Genomic DNA, 27,936 nt, shown 5'->3' on the forward strand with positions numbered 1-27,936 from the left:
CATTATCTATATTTTAATTTTTGTTCAATATTTCCTGGATACATTTTTTTTAAGTGAGGCAATTGGAGTTAAGTGACTTGCCCAGGGTCACACAGCTAGTAAGTGTTAAGTGTCTGAGACCGAATTTGAACTCAGGTACTCCTGACTCCAGGGCGGGTGCTCTATCCACTTTGCCACCTAGCTGCCCCTCTGGATACATTTTAATCTGCTTAAGAGTACACTCGAATATGTTCTGGTAGCATTAGATTTGTTGGTTGTGTGTTTAACAGTTCTTGTCTAGACAATAGTTCTTGTGAAGAAGAAATGGGGTTTTTATGTGTACTGTGACCTCAATAAGAGTCAAAACTGATACAGCAGGAAAAGAAAAGAGTAATATTCTGGACCACAGAGGTGAAAACCCACCATCCTTTCCTCAGGTCAGACTATGTTTGGAGCATTGTGTTTTACGTCTGGGCAACACATTTTAGGAAGCATATTAATGACCTGAGAATGGCCAGTGGAAAGTGAACATAATGAATTGATGAAAAGTCTCTATCATGGGTTGAAGGAATTGAGAATGTTTAGCCCTGGGAAGAGAAGATTAAATAGAGCCATGATAGCAGTCTTCAAATAATGGGAAGGATGCCACGTTGAAGGATTACGTGTGTCCCTCTTGTCCCAAAAGGGCAGAGGTCAGAAGTAGGAATAATGGACTGAAGTTTCAAAGTGGCTGATTTAGGCTTGACATAAAGGAAAAGCTTCTTCACAATAGTGCTGTGCAAGAGAGGAATAGGTTGTTTCAGGAGGTAGGCTATTTCTCATTAGAACTGTCAAGCAAAGGTTGGATAATTTTGTTACTGGATCTGTTTTAGAAAGCATTATCTGATGCTCAAATTCTAGAAGTGTGGTCTTACTGAACTTTTTTTTTTTTTTTAGTGAGGCAATTGGGGTTAAGTGACCTGCCCAGGGTCACACAGCTAGTAAGCGTAAAATGGCTGAGGCCGAATTTGAACTCGGGTCCTCCTGACTCCAGGGCTGGTGCTCTATCTACTGCGCCATCTAGCTGCCCCTTCTTACTGAACTCTTGATGGAAGAAATCTTGAACCAACTAGATGGTGGAGAGCTAGCCACTATAAGAAAACTGAAATATTGGACACAATAAAAAATCTCTTACAAGTGACTAAATATGATGTTCCTTGTTCCAGTGTCACAGAATGAATATTAGATGAAGTCAAAACAAAACAAAACAAAACCCTTCAAATTCAAAACATTAATATAGTTTATTGTTCCACATGTGCAATGGCATATTATCAAATGACTAAGTGGTAATTGTGATTTGTTAATGAAATTTAAACCAAAATTATTTATCATTTAATTTTAACATCACATGAATATATTTTATATGCATACTGTAACATATTAGTTAATACAATTAGAAATAAGGAGTTATAGAGTTAAGGCTTTGAAGTGGCTTATAATAATATTAAATATGAGTTTATGACTATGAAAACAGAATAAAGTCAGTTACTAAAAGAAAGGAGAGATATTATAGAGTACCTAAGCAAAGATGTGTTTAGTGAAATGAAAATGTACATAGTGAATTGAAAGATTATACTTGGCAAAATAAATAGAATATAATCAATTAAAAGGAGCAGGGAAATATGTATTACAAAAGATCTGAGATGACATAATTACTGTCATTGTGTACTGAATTTGATTGTAAGTGTCCTGGTAGCTAAGGTAAAAATGGGAGCAATTTTTATTATATAGTTCATGATTTATTCAAACAAAATTTCAAGTTTGTATAAAGACAAACCTCCCCTTGTCACTTCATTCAAAGGGTTCATTACATATGTCTTTATTTGAGTGATTGTGTGGCATAGACTGGAAAATTTTTCTACTATGACTTTTAGGGTATACTTTTGGGGGGGTGGGGTGGGGCAATGAGGGTTAAGTAACTTGCCCAGGGTCACACAGCTAATAAGTGTCAAGTGTCTGAGGTCACATTTGAACTCAGGTCCTCCTGAAGCCTGGGCCGGTGCTTTATCCACTGTGCCTCCTAGCTGCCCCATCTACTATGACTTTTAAAAAGACAGAGAAATACTTTTAATGTTGAAATGGTGCCACATTGAATTGAGCCCTCTTTTTATAGTTAGAAGACTTAGATTTGAATCTTGGCTTTTTCCTTTTTTAATTTAGGTGCTTTAGGTAAGTAACTTCTCTTTGGGTCCATTTCCTGTGTAAAATAAGGGGATTGGACTGGATTATCACTAAGACTCCTTCTACCCATAGAATCCCATTTTCCTAAGTGCAAAAATCTGAAGGTTTACAGCAGAGTGAATGCATTTCTGTAATTAACTGAGACATGGTTAAAAATTGTTTATGGTCCACGCACATTTTGCTTTTGAATGCTTTAACTTGTCAGAGTATAAGAAAGTAGACAACATAGGTTAAATGTAGCCTGGCTCTGCCCCCACTATCATTTCTTGAGCAGACTTTTAGCTAGTAACAAGTACATTCTCTGACAGGAACTCCAAGTGCTACCATTCTGTTATTGATTCAAGGAGAGTCCTACTGCTTTAGCTATCAGACCTTCAGAATGCAAAGCTGACATCCTGTCCTAAGCATTTGAGAGCCTGATTTATCTTATTATCCATTTCATGGGGCAATGCCTTCACACACAGAGGTGGCAAGGAGTCAGTATTTGCCACAAAGGGAGCTTTGAATCTCTTCTGGTGCTTATGCCATAAGGTAAGGGAAGGGTGTTATAGCCCTGCCAATTTTGAGGGAGATCTTCCCAGCTCAGCATCTTGCCCATACAGGAGCTTTAGTCTGGATCTTCTAGAAAGTCCTAGCCTGAACAGCATCTGCACCCTGATGAACTCATCTGGCTAAGCTAGAGGGAGCAGGAGCTCCCTCATCAAACCACTTGGATATTTGAGTATTGAGTGGTCAAGCTGTCAAAATGTCAATGAACTTTCTGAATTCCTTGATGAATTTAACAATGTGTTGTTGTTGTTCTTTAGTCATTTCCATCATGTCCCTTTGGGCTTCTCTTGGTAAAGATACTAGAGTGGGTGGTTTGCCCTTTTTTTCTCCAGCTCATTTTATAGAAGAGGAAATTGGGGCAAACAGGTTAAGTGAATTGCCTGAGTCACACTGCTAATAAGTGTCTGAGGCCAGATTTAAACTCTGGAAGATGAGTCTTCCTGACTCCAGGCCTGGCACTCTAGATGTCTCTAAATGGAACAATGGGCATAAATCATATTTACTAGAAACAATAAAGTATAAAGTGATGTTGCAATCCTGAAAGCTCAAACTCTTTAATCAGAAATGACTTACTTCCTTTATAGTATATTCACAGAACTTTGTTTTTCACATGGCAGGGTTTATATAAAAGAGGTTTAAGAGATTTTCTAGCTTAGAGCTATGAATTTTTTTGGAAAGCTATTTAGGGAATCTGGCTTTGAGAATGCAACAAGTTAGTCAGCTGTCTCCATCTCCTGACACTAATTCCATACTGCCAATATAAATCTTTGCAGATGTATAGAATGTGAGAGCTACAACAAGCATTGTCAGTTAAGTAGTCCAAACCTTTTATTTCACAGTGTTAGGAACTGGGACCCAATGAGGGTGAAGGGATTTGCCTAGGGTCACACATCTTATTAGAAACAAGTCAGACAGGATGCAGCTAGATGGCACAATGGATAAAGCACTGGCCCTGGATTCAGGAGGACCTGAGTTCAAATCTGGCCTCAGACACTTGACACTTATTAGCTGTGTGACCCTGGGCAAGTCACTTAACCCTCATTGCCTGCAAAAAAAGAAAAGAAAGAAAGAAAGAAAACGAAACCCAGGCCTTTCTCATTCTAATGTTAGTGTTTTTCCTGCAATCTTCATCCATTGTACTATTAAGAAGGAATAAATTGCATATCTCCAAATAATTGTTAGTATACAGTGATGGATGATGTATTCCATGGCCACCCAAAGAGTTAAGAATAGAGCTTAGGAATTCAGTTAGATGGGTTACAAAAGTGACAGTTAAAGAAGTTCATTTGGCACACATTTCCATACATGCCAACCACAATCAACAACATGGAAACCAAGATACTTTACTGTTTTGTGGGAATACTCATTCATCTCCTCCACGTGGCCATAAAATGGCATATTATTCTGCTGAAGATATTGTATATAAGCTCTTCCCACCTGCTTTGCAAAGCCCCTCTGTTGATATTCAGGCAGGGTATAGCCCATTCTCAATTCACTACTTTGGTCCATTACAAGCCAACAGATGAGATTCCCTTCTGCATTCAGGATACAGTATCCAGGGAAGTTTTGGAGGCAGCGTTTAATAAATCTCAGGCTCCTCTCATTCTGCCCAAATTTCCAGTGGTTATTCACAAGTTCAGCATGGGAAACGTCCAGTAGAGAAAATTTGAAGCTGTCATTTGTACTGCAAAGGAAAACGATGCTCGATCTTGTTTGTCTCCCAAAGAAATCCTGCACTTACCCATTTTTAGATCTTTGCTCCTCATATTTCCTAAGTTGCTAATCTCCTAAAATCCACCTCTAACCTCCCCCCTCACTCCTGTTATCATCTCTTGATAGCCTGAATATCCTTCAAAGACCATTTCAAGTGACACCTCCTTCAGACAGTCTCTTTTGCCCCCCACCTCAATTTGGAATGAATGTTTCCCGAACTTTTCTTAGCAATTTGTTTTTAAATTTCTAGTTATTTTTCTTGTGTACATACCTATCACCATCACAAAACTGTCAGTTTCATGAGGGTGAAGGTAATGTCATCTTTACCTTTGTACCTCCTATAGCACTTAGCGTGCATTACACATGGTTCAGTACTGGTTGAACAAATTTCTTTATTCCATACTGACCTTCAGTATTTCAAAAGACTTCTAATTTAATCACCAGGTGGCAAATTAACCAAAGACAGTCACAACATGGTATATATTCTTCATGAGTCCCTGTTCTTTCTCATTCCCCACCCCAAATCATTACTTGATGGTGAACCCATTGAATATGAGACTCTTCATGCTTAGCTACATGGGTCTTCCAAAGAGAAATGCATAGTCAATTTCTTAAACCCATACTCAAAGCCTGTCCAGTGTGGGAACTATTCCACAGCTTACTCTTCCTTGGCATAGCATTCAAGAACTCAGCTTCATTGAAATGCCACAGAGGACTGGATGTGGAGAACCACAGGTGTTTAATTTGGCACAAATTTCCCTTTTATATCACGTGTCATATCATAGAACTTACCCTTTGGTTATCAACATTCCTTGACATTCGTTGAACTGAACTTGGGACACTGAGAGGTTGTGATTTGCCTGAAGCCATAGAACCATTATTTGTCAAAGGTGAGACCATCTCTCTATCTACTACACCATAATATCTGGGTTTTTTTTTTTATATGCATATCATGTTTTATTCTGGAGCATGTTGACCTTTGTGTTACTCAGTGTATAAAGCATTGGATCTGGAGTCAGGATGACCTGACCTGACCTGAGTTCAAAGCTTGCCTCAGTCACTTTCTAGCCTGGGAAAGTCACTTAACCCGTGGCTACCTCAGTTTCCTCAATAACAATAGCACCTAGGGGCAGCTAGGTGGCACAGTAGATAGAGCACCGGCCCTGGAGTCAGGAGTACCTGAGTTCAAATCCGGCCTCAGACACTTAACACTTACTAGCTGTGTGACACGGGGCAAGTCACTTAACCCCAATTGCCTCACAAAAAAACAAAAAACAAAAAACAATAGCACCTAACTCCTAGAATTGTTGTGAGGATCAACTAAGATAACAGGTGTAAGTCACTCTGCAAGCATTAAAGTCATTTATAATTGCTAGCTAGTGTTCTTATTTTCATGTAGCATCTGAGGATTTGCATTAGAAAATCATTTGTGGGAGCAGCTAGGTGGCACAGTGGCTCTGAATTCAGGAGGACTTAAGTTCAAATCCAACCTCAGACACTTGACACTTACTAGCTGTGTGACCCTGGCAAAGTCACTTAACCCTCATTGCCCCGCCCCCCCCCAATATTTGTGATTACTTTCTGGCAAGGATCATATAAGAAAATTAATCCTTTGGCTTTTTTAATCTTTCTTCTCCCTACTCACATGGCCCTGGTGCAAACTCTCCTTGCTTCTCACTAAGACTGCTGAAGCAGACTCTATTTTGTCTCCCTGCCTGGACTGTCTTCCCATGCTACTCCACTATGTACACTACCACAAAAGTGATTTTTGTAAAATATAGACCTGAAAGAATGATCCTCCAACTCAATAGGCTTAAGTGGTTCCCTATTCCTTCTAAGAACAAATTCAAACTCTTTTGTTTCTCATTTTATACCCTTTACAACCTTGCCCCAGCCTCCTCTTCCTGTTTAATGATATATACACCATTCTGTTTCATGCATGCTGAAGTCCAGACTTCTTACTGTTCCTTTTCCATGTTACTCCATTTCCTATCTCTGTGTCTTTGCACTGATGGTCCCCCATGTCTGGAATGCATTCTCTGCTTACCTTTGCTCCTTACAGCCCCAGTTCCCTTAAAAGTATAAACAATAACTTTTTATACAAAGCCTTTCCTGACTCCCCTGCATTTCTCCCTCCTAGAATTTTTTTTCATTGCCACCAAGTCTCCTTCCTTATATCTATTTTGGTCTTGTAGTGTGTGCATGTGTGTGTGTGTGTGTGTATATATATATATATATATATATATATATATATATATATATATATATATATATATATATATATATACACACACATACATATATATGCATATGTGTATGTATACATACATACTACACACATATACATATATCTGTATAATATGTGTTAACATATATGTTTTTCTGGTGTTGTGTGTGTATGTATATATACATATACACATATGAGATATGTGCTATGTGTATTATGTAATCTCTCCTATATAGTGTAAGCTCCTTGAACAAAGGCACTGATATACTTTGTGTTTATATATCCAGCTTTTAGATCAGAGCTGGCCACAGTAGGTCATTACTGAATGCTTGTAGTGTGTTGATTATTGACTGATAATTTTCTACCTTCTGAAGCTCTCATTTTCTGAACTGGCTGCTTCATGTGATTTCATCAACTTGCTTGTGCTGGAGGTAATAGATTTCAGAGTATCATCTCTCATGTAGAGAAACCTCTTGGAGTAATCCACTTGGACTGACTTGGAAGACACAATATCTCTTATCTTTTCATTCAAACCCATTTGGCAACCTGGAGAAAGAAGGACAGTATACAAATGGCTTAACTGTTACCTCAGCATAGAATCACAGGATCGTTTATTTAAAGCTGGACCTGTCTTTAGAGACCATTGAGTTAATCCCCTCATTTTATACAGGTAGAAACTGAGGCCCAGAGAAGCTAAGTGACTTTCCCAGAGTTGCCCACCCAGTAAGTGTCTGAGGCAGGATTCAAACTCAACTCTTCCTTATTCCAAGTCTATCTACTATGCCATGTAGCTCCCACAATAGCACTATGTGCTATTGTTTTGCAGAAAAGGAAACTGAGGGTGAGAGACTTTTTAAAAATAATTAATTTTTCTTTTTTAATATTTGGAGAAAAGAAAAGCTATAATAATTTATGCCAAAGTGAGACTATACACCAAATATAGTGGTAAGGAGAACCCATATCAGAGAAATTTCAAATTTGTGGGTGTGTTTTCACATATATACTCATATACATATATGTACACATACACACATGTATACATATTTCTTCAATACTGCAATTATATGTATAAACATGTACATGTGCATATGCTTCACTCAAGTAACAAGTTTGATTTGCAAAGAATAATTTTCTTTCCTTGCTTTATATGTGTGTAGGTAATATATACACATATGTAAATACAGGCATGCAATCCATATACAGTAATAGTCAAATACTGTGAGAGGGAACATGATGCAGTAGATATAGAGTTGTCCTTCATGTTAAGATTCAAGTCAAGTCTCTAACATACATTGGCTTTGGGATGTATTAGGTCAGTCACTTAAGCTCTCACTTCTTCAGAAAATTAAGACAACATAAATTTCAAAACAGGTGAAAATTTGCATTAGACAAAGAAGTTCCTCACAAGGAGCTCTCTTTTTATACTTCTCTTGAGTCTTGTATTTGAAGATTGAATTTTCTATACATTTCTTGTCTTTTCTTCAGGAAACCTTGAGAGTCCCCTACTTCATTGAATGTCTGTCTTTTCCCCTGAAAGAAAATGTTCAATTTTGCAGGGTAGTCGATTCTTGGTTGTGATCCAAGCTCCTTTGCCTTCCAGAAAATCAGATTCCAAGCTCTCTGATCCTTCAATTTTGAAGCCTCCAGGTTCTGTGTCATCCTGACTGTTTCCATGATATTTAAATAGTTCCTTTCTGGCTGCCTGTATTATTTTCTCCTTCACCTGATAATTCTAGAATTTGGCTACAATATTCCCTGGAGTTTTCTTTTAGGGGTCTCTTTCAGGAGGTGACCAGTGGATTATTTCAATGACAATTTTATCCTCTCTACAATATCAGAGAAGTTCTTCTTGATAATTTCATGGGATATGATGTCTAGACTTTTTTTCATCATGGCTTTCAGGTAGTCCAACAATTCTTAAATAATCTCTCCTGGATATATTTTCCAGGTCAGTTGTCTTTCCAATGAGGTATTTTACATTTTCTTCTATTTTTCAATCTTTTGATTCTTCTTGATGGATTCTTGGTGTCCCATGGAGTCATGAGCTTCCATCTGCCCAGAGAAAATGACTTAGCCAGTATCTGTAGCAGGATTTGAGTCTAGTTCTTCCTGACTTCATGTTCAGTACCCTATCCACTAGATAGTACTAACTCTTTACTGAAAGAGTATAATGAATGAAAAAAAATGGGACTCCTTGTCAAAGGACATTGATTCTCTGCCTTTCCCTTTCTGAGCCTCAGCTTCCTCAATTATAAAATAAAAGTAAGGAAAGGGAACAATTATGTAGTAAATACCTACTATGTAACTGAAATTGTGATGAGCATTCTGATGATTTTTCTCATTTAATTATGAATTTGGACTAGATGGTGTCTAACATCTCTTCCAGTTCTATCAACTCTGTGAATGGTTGAATAATCTCAGCCATGTCACCTACTTTCCTGTCCAACAAACTGAATTAGTCACTGTCCCTCAGCATCTGCCCAGCTTTTCTGATTTCTGACTGAGCAAAGACGCACAAGGGACAAGGGACAAAATCGTTTTCAGAAGTGTTTCCATTACCTATACCTTTATTTGTTGACTCAGTCTTTATCACCCATCTCAGGTGCAGGTAGTATTCAATGGTCCCCATCCTTTTCTTTCAGTCAGAAACAAAGAGAAATCTCTCTTCAGCTTTCCCATAGAACTTTGGACATCTCCCAAGCAAGAAGAATAGTAGCATAATAGAATGCTGGCACTGGAAGGGGCTTGAGAAATCATCCATGTCAATCCCCTCATTTTCCAGAAAAGGAAATAAATTATCCCAAAGACACACAGTGAGGAAAATATGGAGTCAGGACCAGAACTCATATAACCTTATGGTGAGTCTGGGGCCCTTCCTACAACCCAATACCATCTGGCTGCCTTTCAATATAGAAGTGTTATATGTGAAAATAATGGATTTGGATTCAATAGGTCCAAGGTCAAATTCCATCTCTGTTTATTATGAGTTGTATGTATGGCCTTGGACATATCATTTTATCTCTCTGAGCCTCAAATTGCCTTTTAAACAATGGTAATAATACCTACACTTCCCATCTACCTTAGCATGCTCTTATTTGTATAATAGACATTATGTATATATCTCTTTTGTCATCTTAACCTCATTGTTAATTCTTTCAGAGCACACATCACACTTTCTTCACCTTGGTAATGTCCAAACCTACCATGGTAACATATACAGACTAAGCATAATGGTAGCATGAAGCAGGGTATGGAACAGTGACCTTGGACTCAGAAAGATTTTGCCTCAAATCATGCTTTTGAAGTTTATTAATTGTGTATTCCTGGGCAAAGTCACTTACTCTGAGCCTAAACTTTCTCCTTTATAATCCTAGGAGCACTCATCTTCCCATGTTGTTGTGAGGCACAGAGGAAACCATTATCCTGTTACCTTGATGCTTTTACCTTTGATCAATCATTAGACTTTGCCTCCAGTTGATAACTCTATCAGATCCTAGGATCTCTGGCAACTTCTGAAGGTCCTTGGAGAAGATGTAGTAAGTGTTCTTGTAGTAATCTTTGTCATCTGTCATCTCCTGCATGGGAAATCAAAATTGGGGGAGTCAAAGAGATAAAAAGGGAAAAGGACCTATATGAACAAAAGTATTCATGACAGCTCCTTTTGTGGTAGCAAAGAATTGGAAATTAAGAGGACACCCATCAATTGGGTAATGGTAAACAAGATGTGATGTAAGATTGTGATGGAATACTATTTTACTATAAGAAATGATGAGCAGAATGCTTTTAGAAAAACCTGCAAAGACTTATACAAACTAATGCAAAGTGAAGTGAAGAGAAGCCAGAAAACATTGTACACTAATGATGATATTGTGCAATGATCAACTGTGAATGACAGCTATTTCCAACAATTCAAAGATCCACAACAATTCTAAAGGATCTATGATAAAAATGCTATCCATCTCCAGAGACAGAACTGATCAGTCTGAATTCATATCAAGGCATATTGTTGGGGCCAGCTAGGTGGCACAGTGGATAAATCACTGGCCCTGGATTTTGGAGGACCTGAGTTCAAATCTGGCCTCAGACACTTGACATTTACTAGCTGTGTGACCCTGAGCAAGTCACTTAACCCTTTTTGCTCCCCCCCCAAAAAAAGACATACTGTTATTTTACTTTATTTTTCTTTTTTTGTCTATCTTCTTTCACAACATGACTAATATGGAGACATATTTTGCATGACTATACATAATAACCCTTATCAAATTGCTTGCTTCTCAATGATGAGAGAGGGGAGATAGTGTGGGTGAAAACTTCAAACTCAAAGTCATAAAACATGAAGGATTTTACATGTAATTGGGAACAAATAAAATATTAAAATTTTTAAAAAAGATTGGTGCTATTAATATTATCACTTTACACATGAAAAAAACAGAGGCAGATGAGTCACACATCTAATAAATGACTATGGATGGATTTGAACTCAAGTCTTTCTGACTCCATGTCTAGCCTTCTATCCATTCATCCACTTAGTTGCCCCATCTAAGTCCTCAGGATTCAGAACAGATGAAAGAGTGGAAGAAGCCATTTATTCCAAAACTTCTAAACATCTCTGTTTTCTTCTGTGTTTTTCATCTTTCTCCACAAATAATTACCCTCCCTCATTGGACCAAAGCTGAAAATAAAAATGAAGCCACCACTGGACAGCATTTAGCACCGGGCTTGGCATCGTGATAAAATAATGGGATTTAGCAGATACTCAAAGGCCCACGTGGAGATTAATCTAAACTGATTGAATTAAGTGACTGCTGATTAACCTACTTCAAGTTAATTAGATTGTAACCACACCTGGCTGGCCCTTAAGAAGGTGTTGTTCTCAGAAGAAGGTGTTGTTCTCAGAAGCTAAGGACTTTGAACTCAACTCAAGACCACCTTCAAGTCCAGTGAACCAATGGATTTGGATGATGCTAACCAATCAGCTTGAAGCAGTGTGTAAGGACCGCCTCTGCTCCGGACCTATAAAAAGTTTCCACACTCAGTTTGAGAGTTTGTGGTTGAAGCAGACTTGAGAAAGAACCAGACCAGGCTGGAACTCTAGGCTAGTTAGGCCTTTTTTTTTTAGCTTTCTGAACTCTACATGAATACCTGATATGCTTTAATAAATGCTTAATGCCCAAAGACTGGTGCTAAAGCTTCTAATTTAAGGTGACCACACATTTAAATTTTAAACATCACATCATATAATAAGCATAATAAATTCCTGCTAACTAAAAAATTTCTGAGAATGACTTTCTCTTCATCATTAAGTGCAGTTGGTCCTCTAATATCAATTATGTACCACTGCTCACTAGGCTTCCATTAGAAGAAATTCTAGAAGAATTGATCCCTTCCACTATGAACTAAATACCAGGTTTCTCAATGTCTGGGTCTTTCCAGGACCCAGAGGAGACATTGTGTTTTACTTTCTGACTTTAAAGTGTGTCTTGGCATTCCCCAAATCTAATTTTTTGTGATTTAGGGGCCATGTATTCCTCTGGGATTAAAATGAATCACTTACTCTCCTTTATGCACATGGTGGGGATGGGGGAGAGCAATGGATAAGCCATATTATTTGTATGAGAGCATTGTCACATAATCCATGTAAAAAAGTAATGGGGGGCAGCTAGGTGGCGCAGTGGATAGAGCACCGGCCCTGGAGTCAGGAGTTCCTGAGTTCAAATCTGGCCTCAGACACAACACTTACTAGCTGTGTGACCCTGGGCAAGTCACTTAACCCCAATTGCCTCACTAAAAACAAAAAGAAAAACAAAAAACAAACAAACAAAAAAGTAATGGGAGTAGATGGTGGAGAGAAGTCAAGAAGTTGCTTAAGTTCTCCTGAATTTCCCTCAGAAACAACATTAAATCAAGTTTCTAAATAGATTTTGGAGCTACATGACCTACAAAAAGATAGAAAGAAACATTCTTTCAGCTTAAGATCATTTAGAATGACTTCAGGAAAGGTCTTCCTCACTTGGATAAATGGAGAGAGCTCAGTTCAAGCAGAGGTATCTGGGCAAGGCAGTGAAAGGTTCTTAGTCATAGCACAGATCAGTAGGTGAGGCCCCTCAGTCCTGGATCAGCAGGCAAGTAGCACAGCAGGACAGTTATGAGGCCCCCTAACTCCAGTGAAGAAGACAATCTGCCAGCTGGAGAACCATCCAGGAGACAGAAGCGATTGAACCTGGCCACCCCAGCACAAAGAGCAAACCCAGAGCTGTGAAGAATCTATGAACCCCAGAGGCCTCAGAGCAGAAATTCAGTGATTAGGCCCCTGGCCCCCATCATAAGAAGCTTGGGATAGTGACTCCTGTGCTCCAGGAGCAGAGCATAACTTTAAAATTGACAAAATAAGCTAAAATATGATTAAGAAACAGAAAAGAACCCTCACCATTAGAGAAATACTATCTTGACAGGGAAAACCAAAATACAAACTCAGAAGAGAACAACGCTGTCAAAATGTCTACATGTGAAACCTCAAAGGGAAGATGAAATTGGAAAAGTTTGAAAAGGATTTTAGAAATCAAACAAGAGATGTGGAAGAAAAATGGGAAAAGAAATGTGTTACACAAGAGAATTATGAAAAAAGAGTCAACAGCTTCAAAAAGGAAGCACAAAAGCTGACTGAAGAAAACAATTCCTTAAAAAATACAATTGACCAAATGGGGAAAAAAACGATCCAGTGAAGAAAACAACTCCTTAAAAAGTAGAATTGGCCAAATGAAAAAAGGAGGCACAAAAGCTGACTGAAGAAAATAACGCCTTAAAAATTAGAATTGAGCCGGTGAAAGCTAACGACTCTGTGAGACACCAGGAATTAGTCCAACAAAATCAAAATAATGAGGGTTAAGTGATTCGCCCAGGGTCACACAGCTAGTGTCAAGTTTTTGAGGCCGGATTTGAGTTTAGGTCCTCCTGAATCCAGGGCTGATGCTTTATCTACTGTGCCACCTAGCTGCCCCAGTTAATTTGATTTAGTAAAAGAAAACAAGAAAGAAGGCCAAACAGAGAAATAAAATTAGAGACCAATCTCCCTAATGAATATTGATGCAAAAATTTTAAATAAAATATTGGCAAAGAGATTACAGCAATTTACCACCAGGATAATATACTATGACCAGGCGGGATTTATACCAGGAATACAGGGCTGGATTAATATTAGGAAAACCATCATCATAATTGCCTACATCACTAACAAAACTAAAAAAAAATCACATATTTCTCTCAAGAGATGCAGAAAAACTTTTAACAAGATAAATCACCCTTTCCTATTAAAAATTCTAGAGAGCATAGGAATGAATGGAGCTTTCCTTACACTGGTAAGCAGCATCTATCTAAAACCATCAGAAATCATTATATTAATGGGGATAAATTAAAGGCATTCCCAATAAGATCAGAAATGAAACAGGGATGTCCATTATCACCACAGTTATTCAATATTGTACTAAAAATGTTAGCTTAGCAATGAGAAGAAATAGAAAATAAAGGAATAGAGAAGGAGGAAACAAAACTATCATTCTTCACTTATAATATGATGGTATACTTAGAGAATACTGGAGAATCAACTAAAAAACTACTTGAAACAATTAAGAATATAAGCAAAGTTGCAAGATATAAAACAAACCCAAATAAATCATCAGCATTTCTATATAGGACCAACAAAACTGAGCAGCAACACATAGAAAGAGAAATTCCATTTAAAATAACTAGATGATATAAAACATTTGAGAGTCTACTGGCCAAGACAAACCCACAAACTATATGAACACAATTACAAAACACTTTTCACACAAAAAAATAAGATCTAAATAAATGCAAAAATATCAGTTGCTCATGGATAGGCCAAGCTAATATAATAAAAATGACAATTATCCCTAAATTAAGTGCCATACCAATCAAACTACCCCAAAATTATCTTATAGAGATAAAAAATATAATATCAAAATTCATCTGGGAGAACAAATGGTCAAGAATATCAAGGAAATTAATGGAAAAATGCACAGGAAGGTGAACTAGCCATATCAAATCTAAAACTATATTATAAAGTGGCAGTCATCAAACTTATTTGGTACTGGCTAAGAAATATAGTGGTGGATCAGTTGAATAGGTTAGGCACAGGAGACACAATAGTAAATGACTATAGTAATCTACTCTTTGATAAACCCAAAAACTACAGCTTCTTGGATAAGAACTCACTATTTGACCAAAACTGCTGGGAAAACTGGAAAATAGTATGGCAGAAACTAGGCATAGACCAACATCTTACATTGCATACTAAAATAAAGTTAACATAGGTACATGATTTAGCCATAAAGAGAAATACAATATTTTTTTTAAAAAAAGAACAATACAATAGGCAAATTAAGAGAATAAGGAATATATTTTCTCTCTGATCTATGGACAGGGGAAGAATTTATGACCAAACAAGAAATAGAGAACATTATGAAATGCAAAATGGATAGTTTTTATTATATTAAATTAAAAGGGGTGGTACAAACAAAACCAATGCAATCAATATTAGAAGGAAAGCAGAAAGTTGGGAAACAATTTTTACAGCTAGTGTTTCTCATAAAGGTCTCATTTCTAAAATATATACAGAATTGAATCAAATTTATAAGAATCCAAGTCATTCCCCAATTGAAAATGGTCAAAGGATATGAACAGGCAGTTTTCAGATAAGAAATTAAACTATCTACTATCACTACTAGTTCTGTATCTCAGATCATAAAACAAGAAAAAGGACCCACATGTACAAAAATATTTATGGCATTTCTTTTTGTGGTGGCAAAGAACTGGAAATGGAGTGAATTCCCATCAATTGAGGAATGGCTGAACAATTTGTAGTATATGAACATAATGGAATACTATTGTGCTATAAGAAGTGATGAGCAGGTTGATTGCAGAAAACCCTGTAAAGACTTAAGTGGACTGATGCAGTTAAGTGAGCAGAACCAGAACATTGGACACAGTAACAGCAACATTGCGTGGTGATTGGCTGTGATAGACTTAGCTCTTCTCAGCAATACAATAATCCAAGACAATTCCAAAAATTCATGATGTAAAATGCTATACACATGCAGAAAAAGAATTTGTGGAATCTGAATGCAGATTGAGTCATACTATTTTCATTTTTTGTTTTGTTTTTCTTTCTTGAGTTTTTCACTTTTGTTCTGATTCTTCTTCACAACATGACTAATGTGGAAATATATTTAAGATGATTGTACATATATAATCTATATCAGATTGGTTGCTTTCTTGGGAGAGGGGAGAAAATAGAGAGAAAAATTGGGAACTCAAAATCTTATAAAAATGAATGTGAAAGGCTATTTTTACAAGTAACTGGAAAAAATAAAATACTATTAAGATTGGAAATAAAAGTTATGGGATTCATAATTGAAAGCAATCTTAGGAATAGAGAGCAGGTTGTTTTTGTTGTTGTTGTTGTTGTTGTTTTTGTGGGGCAATAAGGGTTAAGTGACTTGCCCAGGGTCACACAGCTAGTAAGTGTGAAGTGTCTGAGGCCGGATTTGAACTCAGGTCCTCCTGAATCCAGGGCCAGTGCTTTATCCACTGTGCCACCTAGCTGCCCCCAAGAACAGGTTGTTTTTAATGATTACATATATTTTATTAGAAATGAGACCAAGCATCTTTACATAGTGGGTGTGGAATATTACATATCCTTTCAGACATGGTTGATGTATTAGTTTGTTTTACCAAACCACTTTTTTTTTTCTCTTTCTTCTTAAATTTTATGTTGAAGGGATAGCTTCTTGGATATATAGGGAGAAGGTATATCTTTTGAAATTAATATGATAGGAGAACAAAATATATCAATAAACACAAGATAAAATTTTTAAAGACCTGGGAAGTTAGAGAATCAGGGAAGATAATTTAAAGTAATTATACAAATACAGGTTGGTGGGAAGGAAGAGACTATTTTCCTTAAGGAGAGTGGCAGGTATATAAGTAAAAGGAGACAGAGAAAGACACCATAATCAATCAAAATCAAAATATGAAGATCAGCTTCTATGGTGAACTAATTGTCTTACAAATCTGGGGCAAATCTATGGAGTCTTAGATGGTAGAAGGAAGGTATCTCTATTAATAGAAGTTTCTTGGCCTTAATGGCCTTTTTCTAATACTTTAGTACTCACTGGACCTACCTGTTTCTGAGGTCGTATGATGACAGTCTGATAGTCTGGCCAGGAGTCTACTAGCACCTCCAGGTTGAAGGGGTTTCTACGATTGATGTGGAAAATGGAGCCATATGCCTAACATAGAAGACAAATGAGTCTAGAAATGTAAAGTAGCAAAGTAAAGTAGAAAATGGATATAAGGATGAAGAAAGGGGTAGGACTCTCCCAGCATGAATTGTTCAAAGAGGGCCATCAAGTACCACTATGATGACAAAGTAAAATGTAAACATCCTGTTGTCCAGAGCTAAGGCCCAGTGGGCAAGCTGTGCTCTGAGATTGGAAGGACAACAATTCTTTGCAATCACTCTCTGGATGATCTCACTCTGACAAAATCACACAATTCAATAGGTATTCTCTAATCAAAGACAAGGCCTGGACAGACTTGGAAAGTTCTGGAATAAATCAAACTTGTCACATGTTTCCCACTCCCTCATTTTCAGGGCTACAACTCACTGAGAAGCCACTAGTCTAAGTATTGAGATCTCCCCACGCTGCCTCGGGTCCCCCCACTAGGGGCTGGGCCCCCCAGCATATGTGTCTTTAGCTCCTCCTTGTTTGCAAGGCTTTTTCCTCACTTTGAAAAGAAAACTTCTCATTCCTGACTCACCTGTCTGTAGCCTGCTCTGTTGGCTCCAGCAATTCATAGGTTAGAGACCAGTTCTAATCAGATTGACGATACTAAACCCCAATGGTATTCTGTCAGCATCCTAGAAAATGCTGTTTTTCCTACCCTCTCTTCCTTTCCTGTCTCTACATTCCCATCTTACTCCTTCCCATCCTGTCCAGATGTTTTACTAAGGAAATGTGGGGAGAAATGAATCATCTCAACCTGGAGATGCCTCTGCCCCTTAGGTCCCTCCTTCAATTGGTGAGTTCCTGCACCAAAACCACCATTTCAGGAAGTACTCAGGCCATCCATGGCTAAGTCTCTTGGCTCTACTCCCAATTCTCCTATCTTTTCTAGCTCGTGTTCATATGGTTACCCCTTCTCCCATCAACTATTTTGCATGCATTGTCTTCTCTCATTAAAATATAAACTTCTGGAAAGTAGAGCTATCTTCTTTTTCTTTATATTTGAATTCCCAGCACAGTTCCTGGCACATAGAAATTACTTAATAAACTCTATCTCTGTTTCTGTCTGTTTCTGACTATATCTTTCTGTCTCTCTGTCTGTCTGTCTCTCTGTTTCTCTGTTTCCATTCCTCTCTTTACATCTCTCTGTGTGTCTTGTCTCTATGTCAGTTTTCTGTGTGTCTCTGTCTCTCTTTCTCTCCATGATCTAGCATCACAGAGAATAATAACAACGATTCTAGGAGACAGACACTGTGTGAATATCCTCTTTACAAATAAAGAAATGGAGATTCAGAAAAATGTGGTAAATGGATCACAGTCCAATGTAGTTCCCCTAGGGTGACCTCCCACCACCTCCTCCAGTTTCAATGCTGAGCTTCTTCTCTACAACCCAAATGAATGACACTATAGAGTTTCATTTCTCTTGTCTCTCATGAGTCTCTCCCCACCTCACCTTCATCGCCTCAGGGATGCTTTTGGTCAGGGATAGGTGCAGAGTCTGTAGCATCTTGGCCTCCTGTAATCGAATCATCTTATGTGGAAAAAAAAAAAGCCTGGAGAAAAGAATTCAGGACATTTAGGATCAAGAAGGTGAATCAGAAGACAAAATCACCTTTATGATTAAAAGAAGAGGGGGAATTGGTTAGATAGCAGTAATTCTAAAAAAAAAAAAACCTGGGAGTTTTGTGGGGCTGGAATCTCAGTATGTCAGCATTGTGATGTGGCAGCTTGAAAAGGTAATCACACCTTGACTACATTAGGAGAGATAAAGCTTCCCATTGTCCTCCATCCTTATCAGATCCCATCTGGAGCATTATGGGCAGTTCTGGAGGCACCAGGATCTGAGAGAGCTGATAAGCTAATGAGTGTCCAGAGGAGGGCATCGAGGATGATGAAGGACTTTGAGTCCATGTCATCTGGGGATCCACTGAAGAAACTGGGGATGTTTTACTGGAGAAGAGAAGATGGTGGGAAGCAGGAGGGGGTAGTTGTCTTCAGGGATTTAAAGGACTTATTATGTGGAGGAGAGATCAAGTTTGATCTATTTGGTTCCAGAGGGGCAGATAAATGTTCAAACTCTTCAAATGGTTCAAAAACCAAAGGTCCTGCCTTTACAGCTTATGAGGTTCCCCTCTTTGGATGCCTTTACACAGAAGCTAGATGACCACTTGTCAGGTGTGTTAAAGGAAGGGGAGGGAGAAGCATCCCCTCATGACACATGGTTTCTCCATAGGGATGACAAGAAAAAAAGAAGTATCTCCACACGTTGTTCTCTTTCTAACCTATGTAACCAAAAAGGGTCCCTGTAGCATTTTACCTAAAGATTTCACCCCTCTCCAAAGACCACCAATGTCTCCTCCCAGTGGGTTGATCGAGGGAGCTTCCCTTTGATCCTTTCCCTTCCAGTCCTCTCCTCTTTTGTGTTGGGGACTAAGTTCTTTCTAAAGGATCCTTATTTGACCAGTCATTCCTCAGTACAATAACTGGCTCATGTTAGCCTCAAGGGTTCTTGCCTTGGGATCTGTGAGTTTATTCTATTATTTTTCCATTTACATTATTCTGGATTTAAGAAATAGAACAAACATGTCCATAACAAAGTGGGGGCAGCTAGGTGGTACACCGGCCCTGGAGTCAGGAGTACCTAAGTTCAAATCTGGCCTCATGCTTGACACTTACTAGCTGTGTGACCCTGGGCAAGTCACTTAACCCCAATTGCCTCACCAAAAAACCAAAACAAAACAAAAAAACAGAGTATTGCCCTGAAATTGCAAATTCATTATGTACAACTTCCTAATCCTTTCAAATGTAACACCAAGTAATCATGCAACTTACTTTTTTTTTACCTCCTCTTTCCCAACTGAGAGATGGCTACCATTAGAAAAAAATCTGTGTGTGTTTGTGTATGTATCTATGTATATATATGTGCATATACACATACTGTATATACATACATATGTATATATATGCATCTATCTTATCTATTTATCTATGTCAGTTCTTTTTTCTATATTGATGCAGCATTTTTCTTCATAGGATCTTTTCAGTAAGTTTGGGCATTTATGATACAATAACTTGATTGCTCAAAGTTGTTCTTAAAACAATACTGCTAAAAAAAACCAATACTGCTGTTGCTATCTAGGATATTTGAATTGTTTTTTTTTCCTTGTTCTTGTAATATTTTTTCCCCAACCTGGAGATTTTGAAATTTGACTATGATATTCCTATAGATTTTGATCCTGGGATCCCTTTCAAGTGGTAATTGATGGATTTTTTCTATTTGTACTTTCCCTTCTTGTTCTAAAACTTTGGGGCAATTTTCTTTAATTATTTCTTATAATTTTGAATTAAGATAGTCTTATTATTATTATTTTTTCTCTTCTTAATCTGTTCTCCAGATCAGTTTTTTTCTTATGAAATGTTTCACATTATCTTCTATTTTTTCATTCTTTTCTTTTGTTTCCTTATCTCTTGGTCTCATAATATCATTCACTTCCCTTTGCCCAATTCTAGTTTTCAAGGAGTTGTTTTCTTCCTTAAGATTCTGGCTCTCTTTTTGCTAGTTGGTTGACTTTCTTTTCATAGTTTTCTTGGTTTTCTTATATTGTCCTTATTTTTCCTAATTTTTTCTCAATAGCTCTTATTTTATATTTAAAATCCTTTTTAAAGTACTTCCAATAAGTTTTTTTTTTTGGGGGAGGGGGGATATGTGTCCATTTGACATTGTTCTTTGGGGTAAGAGATGCTTTTTTATTTCATTATCCTCTGAAAATTAACCCAACTCTTCTCTACCTCCCTAGTAACTGTCTATGGTTAGGTTCTTTCTCCTTTGCTTGCTCATTTTTATTTTGTTGGTGTTTTTTAGGCAGCTCGTTATTATAAGCACTTCTAGTCCTGGGCTGGGTTGGGCTGGAGTCCTCTGGACTCAGGTCCTGTTTTTTTTTTTTTTTTTTTTTTTTTTGCGGCTTCAGTAAAAGCTTTAATCCTAGAAGCAACTAAAGAAGTGACAGTATTACAAATATAAGGTCCATACAGCAAGATGAATTCAATGATAAAAATTATATGTATATAGGCCTGCGAAACTCTCCTCCCACAACACCCTGGCCAGTGGTTAGTCCCATTGGTTCCATGGTGAATACGACTGTGCACATTATAAGTCCATGGCTACCAGGGGACTTCTCAGCCTCTGATGACCACCTTGCAATACTGGAAACTGGAGAAAAACACACCCCTTATTTCCATCAACTGTCATTCTGCCTGGACTTTCCATCTGTCAGGAAATCAAAATTCCATGCATCATTTGCCCTTTATCTTATAACACCTATAAAACCATATCCACTAAATAACTATGCAGTTTTGTTCTAGGAGAAGAAGTATTAAAATACTCTATAAGGAATCTTTTTAGCTCAGTAATGAATATGGCCATGTTGTATATGTTGAACTAGAAGCACTTGAGCCAATAGGGAAGTCTTAATCTCAGCAACATGCAAGTGTATCAGTTATGAAATGAATGTAGCTTTTCATCATCATCAGTGAGGGGTGCTAAAAAGTCCCTGCTGCCAATACATGGGACAGCATCTCCAAATGAAAAACTGAAGCTATGTCTATGTAATCAAAATAGAATCCTAACAAATAAAGTCTAAGTATAGAAAGTCCACAAATATTTCAACAAAGAGAAAAATATACTGCATGGCAATCAATACCTGTTCTAAATCCTGTAGGGCTTGTCTGCAGTCAAGGTGAGGTCTGCTTATCTTCTGAATTCCTAACAGAAGGGGAGAGATACAGGGAGAGGGGCAGGTCACAGAGAGAGGGGGAGAGAAAAGGAAAGAGAGAAGAAAAACAAAGAGAAAGAAATGGAGAGTAAGGAAAATAAAAGAAAGAGAAGAGAAGAGAGAAGATAGGACAGGACAGGTCAGGACAAGAGATGAAAGGAAGAAGAGAAGAGAAAAGAAGAGACAAGAAACAAACAGACTCAGGTTAGCAAGGAAAGTCTAGAGGGAAACTCCTGGCTCAGCAGAAGAAGGGGAACAAAGGAGCAGAATCCAGAAGGAAAGGCTAAGAGCCAAAATTCTAGAAGCACTATCTACTGCTTCAGGTATGAATAGATCTTATGCTCAATGACATATTTCTCTAAGCTCCACCTCTTTGGAAGTAACACAAAAGCTATTCGTATTGGAAATGTAGAGGTGATTCAATGCCTATCCACTTTGGAAAGTTTCCTAGAAGAAAAAAAAAGTAATTTTGGAAGGAGGGGAATCTGATCATTAAATGGATAGTGATCTATCTCCCTCGTCAGGATCCACAGTGTTGAATGAAGAAAGTCATGCCTTATATCCCTGGTAGGAAGCCACTTCCTCAGTCCATGCCCCACTGGGAAACATTCTTGTATGAGGAGGAAGGACAGTGGGCCAGGGTCAAGTTCTTCTATAGTATTGGCTTTATTTTCAGAAGGAATTATCCCTGAACTATGACAATGCAAGAGGCAGTATGCTAAAGATACCTCCTACTAAATGCATCACTTTGGAAGGTTTGCTACTATTTTTGCTGTCCAGGTAATTAGCTGGAGTTGGAAGTGCATCCTCTTGTAAGTGTTAAGTATGTTGTTTCCATGCTGAAAAGAGACTACATACTAGTTGAGTTCAGCGACTACTTTCCTTTATCATTTTATCCCTACCTCCCATTCCAGTCACATAGTAGGCTCACAATAAATGTCTACTGAATTATGTGGAATGGGGTTTTGTACCTTCTTTATATAAGTCTTAAACTACTTACACAAGGCATCTGCCATTCGGACCAGTCAAGTCTTTTGCACCAGATCTGGTATTCTACTTACTGAGATGTCCAGAACCATCTTGGCAGCCTCTCATGCCTTCTGATTGGTAGTCTCTAGAGAGCATATAAAACAGTCTTTACCTCGTACAGAATCTTTTCCTTATATTGGAATGTAAGATCTTTGTGAATAGAATTCAGTTCATTCCTTATGCTTGTATTCTCAGCACTCAACACCATTCCTGGCACAGAGTAAATGCTTAATAAATGACTGTTGATTGACTGAGTCTACATAATGCCCTACTCAAAAGGGTGCAAAATCTGTCATTTGTGAGGACAATTTTCTGGCAATTATATCCCTTCTTTTTTCCTGGTAATTCATCCTGCAACTAAATACATTGATAGACACTGGCAGAAATTAAAAGGAAATAGTTTTTACTTGACAGAATTCAAAGAAACTTTCAGTACCTCCTATGTAAATAGTGTAATTAAAAATGGAACATAGTAGTCACAGTAAATTGTGACTATATAAATATTGACAATATGTCAATAAATATTTTTGTGGTTGCAAGTGATGGAGGAGGTAAAGAAGGGGCTAATAGACAAATCTAAGACCCGAGCTCTGATTTAGATATGAGCTCCATGAGGGGCTAATGGATAACTTACAGACCCCAGTTCTGAAAGGAGTTAATGGATAACTTAAGACTTGGACTTTTATCAATCCTAGGTTCTTGTTAATTGTTACCTGGAGGTTTTGTCCCCTTTAATCACTACCCACAACAAAAACATAAAGAGACAGGTCACAGAGATCCTAACTGATAAATGTTAATAGCCAGAAATCAGGCCTAAAAAAAAGAAAGAGATCAAAAACACAAAGACACTCTGACCTTGACAAGTTGAGGTATGTTTTTATGAACATGCACAGAAAACGCCAAATTTGTCCCCAAATTCACCTTATGATGGGTAAACCCCCAAAACACACCTCCACAGAAAAAGGTACCTGCCTCAGAGGTTGACTTAGGACCCAAGGAAGTCCAAATTAGGATATGAACCTCTATGTACCTCCCTAAGGTGGAGATTTTTATAATGAGACTGATAATTAATTTATCCATACTATAAATATAACTGTCTTCTCTTTCCCTATTTGAGAGACACCTTTGGGTGCTCTCCCTGTGATCACTCACAATATTGCAATAAAATGGGTAACTGAGGCGCTGAGTCTTGTAATTCTTTTGGGACACCTCACGATCAATCCGATAACCTTAATTCCATCCCACATCACAGCTATGAAGGCTAAATGAGAAGTGTTGTACACAAAATGCCTTTGGGAAAAGGACCTGAAGATCTTGGACTATTTTGGGGGCAGGCTGACAGTACCCCAGTCTTGTCTCAAGCATAGTCCAAAAAAAAAAATCTTTGCAGGTCAGGTAGCTCTGGCTGAGAAGCCTGCCATTATATCTAGATTTTAAGTTGTTTTGTTTGTTTTTGTCTGGGTCTTTTTATGCAGTTCTATGAGGTTTTCCAAAGGGATTTTTAAAAACTGGGGATTTTCCCCTCTTAGTGTCTAACCAGATTTAGGCTAGGGGTAGAATTTGGGAACAAGGCATTTATCTCAAGTAAGATCAATTAAATGGGCCAATTAAAGATAACTGAGGTTTAGATAAAGTTTATAGTTTCTGTTTAAATTAAATCTAGAGAAATGTTTTTTGTCTCCAAAATATCTGACATCAGGGCAATGTGTTAAAAACTGCAATAATAATAATAATAATAACAACATACTTTTATCATGGCTTTATTCTATCATAACTTCAAGATTTTAAAAGCTCTTTTTAGGACATCTAGGTGGTACAGTGGATAGAGCATTAGCCCCTGAAGTTGGGAGGACATGAGTTCAAATCTCACCTCAGACACATACTAGCTGTATGACCCTGGATAAATCACTTAATCCCACTTGCCTTAAACATCTGAGACCATCTCCAGTCCTCCTGATGTATATCTTGCCACTAGATCCAGATGGCTCTGGAGGAGAGAGTGAGGTTGATGACCTTGCACAGCCCTCCCTCACTTAAATCCAATTTACTGCAAGTCATGACATCACCCCAATGTCATGGACCTCTTCAGAATGAAGGACAAACAACAAACAAAAAAGCTTTGAAGGTGAAGACTCTCTTGATTTGTAAATTAGCCCTCTTAATCCTACAAGGTTAACACCTGCAAGACACTGAGAAGGGTAAGTATATGATTTTTTTTTAAATTTTCAAATCTGCTAAGATCAATGAAGGATTTACTAGGGAGCACCTACACTTTGTAATAGGCAGATTAATGAAGAGAATCCCCTGGATTTAACTTTGGAAAAAATAGGAATTTAAAAGCCACTAGACAAAGTTACAGAGGATTAGGATCAAAATGGAGGATGCCACATGTCCTAAACCCCTGTCTTTCCAAGTGGCAGTTTCTGCTATAAGAGAAAGAAGGAATGTGATATCAACTAGCTTTTAAGTGTAATAGGATTTATTATAGTTAAAAGCTGGTTTATACTTCCACTTTTAAAATCTTTTGTTGTGGAATAGTTTAAAATCAGGAAATCCTACAATTGTAAATGCTTGTAATAAATAGCTCTTGGGTAAAATATAATACTAAATAATTAAAGTTATAAATTAAGATTTTATATGATATCATTTGGAATATAGATCCAGGTGGAATTGAATTAATTCTGGTTTCATTTTAAGTGAAATTTATTGTTTGTAATTGAAGTGGAGGTGGGTTTAATTGATCAAATTGATCTCGAGGTGTCCAAAAGAATTACAAGACTCAATGAGTCAGTTTCCCAAGTTTTATTGAAACACCATGAATGACCACAGGGAAACCACCATGGAGATAGGTGCATCACAGGGGGAAGAAGAATAATTATATTTATAGAGAAAAAGTAGGTTATCTCATCATTATCTTAGTCTCTTTCTTGTGGGAGGTTCGTGGGAAATCTTATCCTAATTTGGACTTCCTGGGGTCTTAAGACAACCCCCAAGGCAGGTACCTTTTTCCTTGGAGGTGTGTTTTTGGTGTTTGCATATCATAAGGTGAACCTAAGGACACATTTGGCCCTTTCTGCACATGTTCCTAAAGACATGATCAAACTTATCAGACCTAGAGGGTCTCTGTGTTTATGATATCTCTTAACATCTGGTTTCTAGGTGTCCTGTCATTTAGTAATATTAATGACTATTCATGGTTAATGGTCCCTAGTTACAGTCTCTGTTGATGGGGAGGGTTGATAGGGACAAACCATTTTGGTTACTGTAAGAACACAAACCTGAGTTTCTCTGTTAACCCTTTTAGGTACTATTAATAAGGACTCAAGCTTAAGTTTATCTGATAACCCCTTTTTGCCTCCTCCATTAGTAATGTGCAAAAAATGCCTAATATTAGTTTAACAATTTGTTGTATTAGATATTGGCAGGATGTGAAATTTGCTTTAATTCTTTTAGGTTATGGATTTAATTGCTGAAAGACTGATGTAAAAGTTTTAAAGAAAAATTTTAGAAATATAGAAGGTATGGATAATAGTTTTCTGTGAAGTAGGCATAACACTGAACCTCTTAAAATATTCTCATCTGTATTTTAAGATTTTAAGATCTATACACATGCTCAGTAAAGTACAGTGATTTGGTTTTAATTAAAAGCTAGAAAATGTAAAGAAAATATTTTTATTTTTAAAAAATCAGCCTCTAATCATTGGACCACCCTGTGCTAAAACCACCTTTCAGCTGTTAGCTTCAGTCTCAGCAAGATTGGGTCATGTAATTAATTCCATCTATCTACCCTTTAGTAAGACCATATTAAATCTAATACTACATAAATATTGGATATAGTCAAAATAGTGGTTGTTGATTATTGTGATTATTATATAAAATCTTAAATATCTCCTTGTGCTATCCAAATTGAGAATTATTTAATTCCTGTGAAACAGGGCATACCCTGTCAGCTTTAAGCCAAATTCCTTAAGTCCCTTTACCTGGGAGCCCCAGAAAAGCAGATGCTTGCAATCTTATAAGTTTCTAAGGTGATTTGGGGGGAGGGGCAGAGCCAAGATGACAAAGGAGAGGTTTTGATTCCTGCAAGATCCAGCTAAACCCATCCACTCACTCCCAATTAATGCCATTAAAAAAAAAAAAGAAACCACAGAGCAGCCTAATGTACCTAAGAACAGAGTGAGACTATTTTTCAGCAAAAGAGGGCAATTGTGATCACCTGCGGATAGGCTGAACAGCTCAGTACATGGTCCAGACCCAGCCAAGTACAGACAGTGCTTCCAATGGCCCCAGAGTCTTCAGCGCCAGTGGCTTCTTCTGAGGCTGGGCTCACAAACCGGTTTCTAATTTGGAAAAAAATGTTTCAACTATGGTAGAAAAAGCCTGCCTGGCCTGTGAGTAACCATGGCCGCTTTCTCTTTGACCTAGAAACCAAAGTCTGATTGAAATCTGATTCTCTATGGTCAGAAGCTTGGCGTGCTTGTGTTCCTCCCCAACTGGGCCACCACCACTTGATTCAGCCCACTGGTTCAGAACTAGGGCACTTTGCCCCAATTCCAGCTGAGACTGCAGCCAGTTGTGTGGCCCCAAGAGTCTTCCATTTACTGTTTCATAAGGGATAATGACAGAGCCTACCCCCTCACACACTTTTGGGGTATCACATGATTGGAAACTCCTTGGATAGGACAAATGTTATATAATTGATTTTGTAAAATTGATAGTGTAAAAGTATAGATCAAAAGTATATGCAACTAAATTAAGAAAACTTGATTGGTAACTAGTTGGTTTTGTTTCAAGTTTTAAAAAATCCTACTATTATTTTAAAGTATTATGTTTCTAAATTTTCTTATAGTGCATAATTTGGAAAACAATTGTATCAACTATGGTAGAAAAGCAATTTCTCTTATAATCTAGATGTTAAACTAAAAAAACTACTGTTAAAGAAAAAATGAATGAATGGGTAAGGAAACTGTTAGTCTGCTGACAACATATTCTGAAGTACTATAATTCTTTTTTTTGTGGGGCAATGAGGGTTCAGTGACTTGCCCAGGGTCACACAACTAATAACTGTCAAGTGTCTGAGGCCTGATTTGAACTCAGGCCCTCCTGAATCCAGGGCTGGTGCTTTATACACTGTATCACCTAG

At 37.6% G+C, this 27,936-nt stretch overlaps 1 protein-coding gene across 1 annotated transcript; it reads right to left on the reverse strand.

The window, feature by feature from the left end:
• Positions 1–1,637: 1,637 nt before the first annotated feature.
• On the reverse strand, positions 1,638–27,138 carry LOC122731563 (glycine N-acyltransferase-like protein 2). The gene is given in 6 exon segments (XM_043971753.1): positions 1,638–4,432; positions 7,054–7,234; positions 10,119–10,263; positions 16,888–16,995; positions 18,446–18,545; positions 27,010–27,138. Coding segments are annotated over 5 exon segments (924 nt in total). The 5' UTR covers positions 18,524–18,545; positions 27,010–27,138; the 3' UTR covers positions 1,638–4,020.
• Positions 27,139–27,936: the final 798 nt, after the last annotated feature.

This window comes from Dromiciops gliroides, chromosome 6, assembly GCF_019393635.1.
Source record: "Dromiciops gliroides isolate mDroGli1 chromosome 6, mDroGli1.pri, whole genome shotgun sequence".
NCBI lineage: Eukaryota > Metazoa > Chordata > Mammalia > Microbiotheria > Microbiotheriidae > Dromiciops > Dromiciops gliroides.